Source organism: Octodon degus, unplaced genomic scaffold (genome assembly GCF_000260255.1).
Source record: "Octodon degus isolate 3935 unplaced genomic scaffold, OctDeg1.0 scaffold00300, whole genome shotgun sequence".
Classification (NCBI taxonomy): domain Eukaryota; kingdom Metazoa; phylum Chordata; class Mammalia; order Rodentia; family Octodontidae; genus Octodon; species Octodon degus.
The window spans coordinates 279,402-289,657 of NW_004524876.1; the positions used below are offsets into that span (position 1 = coordinate 279,402).

General features: G+C 44.9%; 1 protein-coding gene across 2 annotated transcripts in view; it reads left to right on the forward strand.

Annotated features, from left to right (window-relative positions):
* The first annotated feature begins 7,352 nt into the window (after positions 1-7,352).
* The window catches only part of Neto1 (neuropilin and tolloid like 1), a 116,555-nt gene continuing 113,651 nt past the window's right edge, over positions 7,353-10,256 (forward strand). The window contains exons 1-3 of one of the 2 annotated variants that reach the window (XM_004647309.3): positions 7,353-7,735; positions 9,733-9,786; positions 10,030-10,167. In XM_004647309.3, coding sequence (XP_004647366.1) covers positions 7,708-7,735; positions 9,733-9,786; positions 10,030-10,167 — 220 coding nt within the window. In that variant the 5' untranslated portion in view covers positions 7,353-7,707. The remainder of the gene's footprint in view (positions 7,736-9,732; positions 9,787-10,029; positions 10,168-10,256) is intronic. The other variant, XM_023707580.1, reaches the window with a different exon arrangement.

Below are 10,256 nucleotides of genomic sequence, written 5' to 3' on the forward strand. Positions count from 1 at the left end.
TTTTGTTTTTTTTGTATTTAGGACAGGGTGTAAAGGGTCTCACTATGTGGATTGGACTCATAGTGATCTGCCTGTTTACAACCTCCCAAGTCCTGGGATTACAGGCACCACCATGGGTCTCAATCACTGTCTCAGTGCATCTCCCCACCGCTGGGGGAGGGGGCAGCACAGCAGGCCAGGGGATTGAACTGAGGGCCCTGCTCCTGCATCTGCCTAAGCAGGCATTTTAATCTGCTGAGCTATTTGGTCAGCCCCTTGAAATTGCTTCTGTATGCTGAACAAAAAAGTCTGCATTCTGATCACTGTGTTAATAAGATATATCTAGAATTATTTATAAACAGTTGTCAAATTCATCAGTTTTGTATTTATTTTCCCAGCTGATTAAAAAAAATTAAACTCTTTTATTTATTTATTTGGCACAGGGTCTTGCTTTGCAGCTTGGATGCCTAGTTGTGAGCCACCATGTCCAGTTTCAGTGGCCAGCTCTGCATGCCTGGGGTTCTGGAGCTGGCACAGCATGCAGTACCAGGGATCGAACCCAGGTCCTTGCACTTGCTAGGCAGGGGCTTAGATCACTGAGCTATGTCCCTGCCCCCACCTCCCCGCTGATTATTAAATAGTTGTACGCACTACTATTCCTGGTCTACAGATGACAGCGCATAGGCTAGAAACTATGTGACAGTTATATTTCTACAAATTCACAGCACTGACATTCAAGAAAATGTTTCTGATTTCAATCTTAATTTTCTATACATCATGTTCAAACATTTGGAACATCATACTATTTTTCTAACAGGTCACGTTATTACTATTCATCTTAGATAACATATATATTTTTCTACCTTCTTTCACATTATGATGCATCTGGTGGGATTCCAGTAATTCTTTGCAAAAACAGCATCCCTGCCTTTCTACCTTCTATTTTGTAGGTTGCCAGGGATTTGTGATTGATGTGCTGTTCTCCACAATGCACTTGCTATTTTCTTTTTTGATATAATTTTCCCAACCTTCATTGACCCTGATTTTTCCAGCAGTGGTTTGGTGCTGGTGGTATTTGTACCATGGCTAGAAAATACTAAATCTTTTGTTGAAGCCTGGTAAAACAATCCAATATGAACAGCATTTTATTTATTTATTTATTTATTTATTTATTTATTTATTTAATTTTGGCCAGTAAATTGAAGATATGAGATTCTATCAGCTATGTTACCAATAAAGTGACATTGTAGCAATTTTGGACACATTTGCATCACTTTTAAAGTCATAAGACAGAATAAGATGAAAGATTACTGCTGGAAATGCACATGGAAACCAACAAAATAAGGCCTAACATAGTATAGCTGTGTCCTGTCCTCTAACTGACAAATAAGTGTCGTTAAAATGTTGAGACACAAAACTGTGTGTTAATGCAAATGAAAGTGCAGAGAGGTGTGAGGATTTCTCACATGGAATTAAGCAGAGTTCAGGATGCAGGAAACTCAGAATGATCATTTTCTTGTTGAGATGAAATAGGCTGCTAACATGTAAGAACTTGAAATATTTCTTCTATCCTATAATCTTGAAAAAATGACCTATTTTAAATAAAATATCCAAATTTGTACCTTGTGCATATATAGAAATTATTTCCCCATTTCTTCACTTTCAGTCTTGCTGACATAGGCCCACCTCTTCAGAGAAATGTCCTGAAATAGCTTTCAGGGTTCTTCCTGGAATATGATGGTCTTCTGCTATTCCTAAGAAACTGTCAAAAAGTACTAGAAAATACTAAATCTCTCTCTTTTTTTTTTTCCATTCCATTCAAAGGGATAACTGTAGAAGAAAATCCACTATGACTATGAATGGTAGATCGTCTGGTTGATAATAGAATAGATCCTTTTATGTTCTACAGCGATATATCAATAAAAGAATTCCATATGTCAATTAGAAAACTACTTTGGGGAGCTGGGGAGATAGCTCAGTAGAGTAAGTGCTTGCCTGGCAAGCGCAAAGTCCTGAGTTCAATTCCCAGTACCACAAAAAAAAAAAAAAAAGAAAAGAAAAAAGAAAAAGAAAGAAAACTACTTTGAAGACTGATTTAAATGACTGTCAAGAGTATTTTAAATAATAATTTACTTAAAATATGATATTTCCCTTGGTTTTTGAAAACCATCATAATCATAGCCACTTGACAAAAACTGTACTGCTATATTGTTCTTTGCTAAAAGTATCTTACTTTGTTACTTGGTCTATCCTAAAACTAGGAAGAAAGCTATCTCATACCTCTTTCTTTGTTTTGCAAATGTCAGTGAATTACTGCAGGATACTTCCCTGTTTCATATCAAGAATATGAGAAAGTGGAAAGTTAAAAACAGAATAACAGAAATGACTATGCAGGATGTTTCGATTTGTTTGGTTTTGTTGTTGCTGCTGTTTTAGAAAATACCAAGGTTTTAATTCATTATTTCTTTGATGTTTCAAAACTTATTTGTCTCCTCAGAATGTATTGCTCAAGTTAGATATATGATCACTTTTACTTTCAATATCCAGGACTAATTTCAACAAGTAAACCTTAGCTTTTATTATTTTCCTTCCACATAAGAATGAATCATAACATTTTATGTCCTAATCAAATAGCTAGTTAGCAAAATTATGCAACTTGATAATTTATATCACCAAGAAAAAATGAATGAAGCATAAGTAACATTTGTATACCTGACTTGTAAATTTAATGTTTAGCTTGTATTCAGCAATGGATATTTTGATACACAACACGTTGATGTAATTTTCAGCTTACTTTGTATATCCAAATCCAGGTAAATCATTTCTTAAGTGGTAGAGCTTTGTTTTTTTTTTTTGTTGTTGTTTTGTTTTTTTTTTAATTTTTCCCAAAGTAGCAGAGAATGGACCCTGTGATGCCACATTTACTACAAAGGCAGCACCTTCACACACCTCCCTTCTTCTTGAGATGTACCCCCGAAGCTGACTTTTGATCTATTCTGATTCACCGATAATTCTAATTATTCTGGTGATTTAAAAAAAAAACAAAACTCCATATTATTTTTATAAGCAATTGTCAATTATCAATCATTACGATGACAAGTTTTTTAAAACTTTTTGCAAAGATTGCTACATAATGGAATTGTCTTTATTCTCATAGTTTCCTAAGTAGAAAATACAATATATCATCTCTGGAGTACAACTACAACATGATGGGAAAGAATATGAACAAGAACTATGTACCAGTCAAATGCTACTCAACTTTGTGCCTACAAGAGGCTGATATTCTTGTGCTAACAACTCAATACATTCACACTTCTGAGGAAACCATAGCTTATACTTTACTAGTCATCATCAAGGAATAATTCTGTTTGATTTAAATGTAAAAACTCAAAGATTTAGACTTCCTGCTCTGCATGGACGCAGGCACAGATTCCAGAAGAGAAATTGGCTTTATCAATATTGCCAGAAGCCAGGTTGATTTGAGAATACTGACTTAATTTTCAAGAATACTCCACTAGCCATCAAATTACTTGTCAATAATTTTTGATAAAGTGTGACTTGTATATTGATGAATAAAATCAGAAAACATGTTTTAATTTCTTGAAACTATTTAAGTAGAATGTTACTTAAAAATAAAACTACTCTTTAATTGTACTATGTTGGAGGCATAATTTTCTTTCAGTTATTTTGAAAGATGGCTCAGTGGAATAAGTGCTTCCCTGGCAAGCGCAAGGGTCTGAGTTCAATCCCCGGTTCTCCCCCCACCAAAAAAAGAAAAAAAAAAGAAAAAAAAAAGATTCTCTCTTTAGCAATAGAAAAACAAGTTCTAAAATGTTATCAGACCCACAGAAAGAATTAATCATGTAGCCTTCAGGGAGCCTGATTTTATTATTTTCTATAGAGAATTATATACATGGAGACAAATACCATGTGCATTTGAGTTTTAAGTGTATGCTTGCTACACCAATTCACTGAAAGCTTTGGAAATTTTTCTTAATCTGTCACTGTTATGCAGATACAAGCTAAAACAAAACAATACCACTGATACTTAATTGGGTCCAGAAAGCTTTAATTGTAGTGTGGTGATCACTTTTATTTCTAACTTGGGGCAACTCTGATAAGAATTCCCTCTTCTAACTCCTAGAAGCAATCAGTTTATCATTGTGACTTTCAAAATAACGTCTCAGCAAGTAGTGATAGTGGGATTCAGAAATAAGGCAGCTCACCAAGCAAGCAGGATGTGATAGTTAAAAGCATGAATGTACAGGAGTGTGTGGAAACACCAGAGGCTATAATCTTAAACAAAAGTTGCATCTCCAACCTGGGAATATTGGTGGAGTAAAGCCAAAGGCTGGACACCTGTTTTGGCTCAGTCTCAGGTGACACAGTCCCTAGATGGGTCTGCCCGGCAAGTGCTCCGGGAGGTTCACACTCACTCCTAGCACTGAGGGTGGAGCTGGTCTGCAACTTCTCAGCCCCTAGGCAATGCCTTGACCACCAGCAGGCATTCAAGGTCAGAGGCCAGAACGAGAATTTGACTTTAGATAGGGCCAGGGTCAAAGTTTAGGATCCCTTCATCCTCAGGGATTTCCATTCTGAATTTTCTGTATGTTTCCTTCTCATACAAGGACCGCCCGTTCAGCCAGATCTGCAATGGCCACTTCCTTAGCAGGGCTACAAAAGCTGTGTGCTGGGAAACACGTCTGGACAAAAAGGAAAAGGGTCCTTGAGATGGAGTGTTAGCATAAAAATAAATAAATAGATAAGTAGATAATCAAGTATTTGCTCCTCTAGCTTCAGATCCTGTTAAGAAATACAGTAAATTCTCTGAAAACAATTTTGTGTTTCCACTGTTTACTTGACGGATTTTGCCTATTTTATTATAAAAGGCATATCTGAATGCTAAAAATGACTATCAAATCTCAAGAAAGATTACGATATGAAAACATCAGCTCGCGTCACTGGTCTCCCACCTGTCTCCTCCACAGCTGACCCGGATCCAAACTAATGTTTCCCAGTCATTCTTCGTAATCCATCTGTTTCTCTGCTAACCAGTCCCCTAGCAGACTCGGTTCCTTTTTCTTCCTTACCAGCTGGAGATGGCCGGGGAGGGAGAGGGGCTTCTTCCGCAACTCCACGCCCACTGCTGCTTCGCTGCTCCTACCCCGCCCACTGGCTCAAAAATCGCGCGTGGGATACAGGACTCCCGCGGGACCTGCTGCGCCCCCATACTTTCACCCTTTAATAAGTACTGCGTGGGCAGCTACTCACCGACTTTCCACCCATCCTCTCTCTCTCTACTTCCTTTTCTTGAGCCTGTAGCTCCGCTCACAGGCTCAGGCTTCGGGTTCTGGTGGAGTTGGAGCTCTGCGTACGCTCGGTCTCTTTCTCTGTTTCTCTGTCTCTGTCTCTGTCTCTGTCCTTTCTTCCTCCGCTTTTGCTCTTGAGTTCAGTCTCTTTCTCTCTCTGATCCTTCCCCAAGCAATCGCCCACCTTTCCTTAAACGGAAGAACACACACCTCTACTCGGCCTTTACCCACCCTCAGTGACTTCTAACTGCCTAGAGACCAGGAACCAAAAACTTGGCGGCAGGAGTCTTGTAAGCTGCATCTGAATCTCGGGAATCTCCTCCTGACTCGGAGGCTCACCCCTTTATTCCTTGCCCACATTTTTCATTGGCAGAACACCGTCTCCCGGCGCGGTCAAGACCGCGGCGAGCGCACACACCCAGCACCCACGCATCCCCGTGGGCGTCCCGGGACCGCAGCAGCAGGTGCAGGCGCGTAATGGCCAGGATCCGCAGCAGCAACCCGAGCACCGCCCTTTCTTTCTGCCTTTCCAGGCTCTTTCTTCTCTCCTTGACCTTTTGAGGCCGCCCCCCACTCTTGGCGGCCCCGCTTCTGGCCCCAGTCTACACCCCTAGTTCGCCCCGCCCCCAACTGCTCAACACCCCCACCTGGAGCGCAGTCCCAGCTCCAGAGCTAGGTTCGCGGCATGCTCTGAAGGCCTCAGAACGCCGGAGCATCGGCTGGGCTCGGACCCTTCTAGCGCGTCCGAGGTCCGGAGGGCGCGAGTGTGGCGGGTGCGCGGCTCTGCAGAGGCTGAGGAGGAGGGCGGGACCCTCTGGGCAGGGGAGGCGGCGCCGCTGCGGCGTCCAGGGAGGGACTCCCCTCGCTCTAGAGCTCCCGGCCCCCGCGACGCTACCTCTTCTTCACTGTGGCTCCTAATTGACTGACTCGCTTTTCGCGAGCTCCAGCTCTTGCGGTGCTGTTGTTCTACCAACTCTTTTTCGCCTAGAATTTAACGCGCGCGCGTCTGTGTGTAGTGGGTGGGGTAAAACGTGTTTGCCTTCTGGGCTGTTTTAAATCCTTTCAGCAGGGGAAAAGTAAATTGCAAGAGCCTGCTTCTTCGCAGTGCCTTTGAGGCGACGGCCTCCGGCCCAGGGATCGACCGAGAAACTTTTACAGCCTGCCCCTTCCTTCAGCACCGCGGCCCGGGCTCCAGGCTGGCGGACACTGGCGGAGAATCCTTCACCATAAAGAAGACCGAGGGCTGGAAGCGCCCGCGCCTCTTAGATGGAAGGAAGACAAGGGGTGGGAGGCCGACCCACAGCAATTTCTAACCCTTAAAAAGTATAAAATCCAAACCCCAAAGGCATTTTTCGAGAGATGGCCCTTCCCCCTTCCATGCCTCTGTTTCAGCGCCCGGGTCCAGCTGAGGATTTGCCTGCGCCTCTCTCGTCCCTTCCCGGGCAGGCAGAGTGACGGATCCCAGCCTGGTCCTCACTCCCTCCCCCGCCCTCCCCCAGGATCCAGCAGCTGTGATGTCCTTGCTGTCGCCGCCGCCCCAGTCCGCCGCGCACCAGCTCTGGGGGTGCCCGCCGCGCGCCGCTGCCCGGCTGCTCCTCGACTCTAGGCTTCCTGGAGGGTCTGCAGCCTAGAGCTATGACTAAGGCGCGCACTTGGTAACTCTGCCATCTTCCTGCTCCCTTCCCTCCCTCCCTTCCCCGCCCCCTCGAGCCACCCCCGTCCCCTCCGCCACCCCCCAGCCCTCCTCCCGGACGCCCACCCACCAGCTCCTCTCTCCGCAAGATCGCAGAGGTGGCGCGGAGCCCGGCGAGCCGATGACGGACCCCTTCCTCCCGTCTTCAATGCCTCAGCGGAAGATCCCCAAGGGCTGGCGAGAGGAGGGCTGCTGCTGGACATCCTCCCTGGGAGGCTGCTCCGACCTGCTGCTGGTGGTGTATGAGACTGGGGACTGAGCGAGCCCCAGCCGTCGCTGCCGTCGGTCGGGACTGGCCCCCGCCCGCTCCGCCTGCCTCCCGGCCCGGCCCGGCCCGGCCCCGCTTTGGGGCCCCGGGTTCGCCCGCGCCCGCCTGCCCGCGCGCCCTCCAGAAGCTGCGGCGCGGCGGTGATGCACACGGAGAGGCTGCGGCCGGCGGCGGCGGCGGTAGGCGCCCTGTGTGATGCGAGCGTCGCGGAGGGGATGCTGGCTTCGCGGCAGTGAGCGGGCGCGAGCCAGGGGTGGAGGACGGACTAATTCGGATCTGGCTGCCGTGTGGGTTCGGATCTCTCTCTCTCTCTCCCGTCTCTGTGTCGCTTTCCCCCCTGTATTTTGTTCTTGGTTTGCATATTTAAAATCTCTGGACTATCCGCTCCCCACCACCGAAGTCCTCCCGTCTCTAAATGGAATTAGTGGAGCTCGGAGCCTCTGGTGTAACGCACAGACATGATCCATGGACGCAGTCTGATTCACAGTGAGTACCTTTCCCGCCGCGCGCCGCGCAGCTTTAAGGTGCCGGCCCCCGACCTCCCGGAAGTCGCAGGGGAGAAGCCCGGAGCGCTCCAGCGGACCCCTCAGTGCCCACGAGTCTCCGGGCGACGTAAACTTTCTGTATTGCAGCATCACAGAGCCAGGCGTGGGGGCGGCGCGCGGCCAGACGTCGCTCGACCTCCCAGCCGGCGGGGGGAAAACAGTCTCTGTGTAGGCTGCGAGCTCTGAGTGGAGAGAACCGCACACGTGCGGGCAGCCTGCGGCCCAAGTGAAGGCGCAGGTGGAAACCGAGAGCGCAGGGTGGATCCTTGATGGGACAAAAATAAATCTTCTTTTTGCTTGGATTCACAGAGCTTGGGGGCCCACACTGTCTCCTAGGTAGGAGAAGTCACTCCTGAGCTCAGGGCTGCTAAAGGGCGAGTGGCAGTCTCCACTTGCCCCTGCCTGCTGGACCTAGAACTCTGGCTCTCTGCTTCCGAGTGTGCCCCACAGAGTGCCCCGTAAGGTGGGCAGGTGGTGGAGGCAGGCAGCACCGAAAGTCAATCAGGAAAAGGGAGTGTAAGAAAATGCGTGTTTGAAATCACGCTCAAAAACCAGGATTAGTGTCCCAATTCTGCGCTTTGCTGAAGAGTTAAACACAACACACCTTCCACGGTCCACCAAAGCAGGAGAAGCAGAGTAAACAAATGTGCTCCTGACGCTGGTGGATGCAGCCTCTGTGGAGGTCTGGGTCTCTGTGTGTACAAAGATGGCACGGGAAGGTGATGTTTTCTCTATTTATTGCTGCTGTTACACAGACACACACACAAACAGTGACACAGTGACCAGATTTTTAACTGTAAGAAGTAGGGGTCTGGCTGGAATATAAAGTGATACAACGGATGATTTCTCAAATATTAAGATCACAGTCCAGATTAGTTCCCTAAAATAATGCTTGGACATAAATTTATAAGCTCCTGCACTAAGCCTTGGCTGAAAGACTGAAACCATCATAAAGTATACCCCCCTCCTCTGAGTTCATTTAAGAGGAAGTGTCAGAATATGAACCTTTTATATAATTGGGCAGCAAAATAAAAAAAAAAGGTAGAAGAGGAAAAAGTAGGAATTCTGAATATTAGAGATTTAACTACTTGGATACTTTGGAGCTTATGCCGCTGTTAAGCAAATCAAGAGCAAAGCAAAAGAATTTCAGGTTATAATGGTATTTCAGATTTCCTGTAAAACTACAGATCAGTTTCTAATCCTGAATGACAGACTCAGTAAAATGCTTCTAGAAACCATTTCTCTCCAAAGAATTGTCTGTTGTTCCGTAGCACTAAATACTGAATCAAAGTTAAGGTTAGAAAAGATTAATGTCACAGTTTAGAAGTGCTGAGAGCAGGGTAGTTCAGTACTTTCTGTAAGCAAGTTTTTATAATGCTGCTTAATACCTTCCAGCCCCATTAATCTGTTTTTCTTTATTTCTTCCCTCCAAACACAGGGCAGGATTTGCCTGTGTTTATTTTTCTAAAATACAAGTGCATTGGCAATATGTTGGGATCAGTCATGGATTTCTATCTCATTGTTTGTTTTCCCTTTTCCTCCTGTTACCTGACACACCTCTTTTTTTCCTTCAGAGACACTGGCAAAGCCTTTCCAGGAAGGGTAGTGTAATAAGTGCACAGGTCGTGAAATCCCTCTGGAAGCTATGAGCTACCAGTAGAGTAGGATAATGTTTCTTTTAACTTTGAGGTATACATTTTCCTGGGGAGTTTGGATCTCACTCATTGTAAACACGCACTAGTTCTCTAAAAGGTTCCCCGAGTGTTCTCTTACACATTTTGAATTAATTTTTGCAAGTTCTGAGTTAACTTGTAACAGTCAATGATAGGACATTAATCTGCTTTGGTATCATTATACCCTGAAATCTTATTATGTTTTTATAAAACTTGGTCCTCTCAGTGCACTTTATCTCTTTCTAATTTTTCTTTTCTATTTCAGTTGTAGCAAGTTTAATCATCCTCCATTTCTCTGGGGCAACCAAGAAAGGAACAGGTGTGTTTCTTTGGAAAAATGCTGGTGGACAACATCTAATTGTTTTGCATTTCCCTATATTCCCCTACTCTTAATGTTCCAGAATGTCTGAACATTTTATAGTGTGTATAATTGATTGGTTTTTGACTAGCAGAGCATTTCAAAATTAATTTACTAATGGATATTATAAGAATGTCCTCTCTATTTTTAGTGTTATAGAAAATTAAATGATTCTTTTAAAATTTACTTATTTCTATTTTACAGAGAAGCAAACCACATCAGAAACACAGAAAGCAGTGCAGTGTGGAACTTGGACAAAACATGCCGATGGAGGTATCTTCACGTCTCCCAACTATCCTAGCAAGTACCCCCCTGACCGAGAGTGTGTCTACATCATAGAAGGTAAGCAGAGGAAGAATCCCACAGGGACACTGGCCAAAACCTTTTATCTCCATGCCCAAGAAAAACACTATGCACATAGACTTTATATA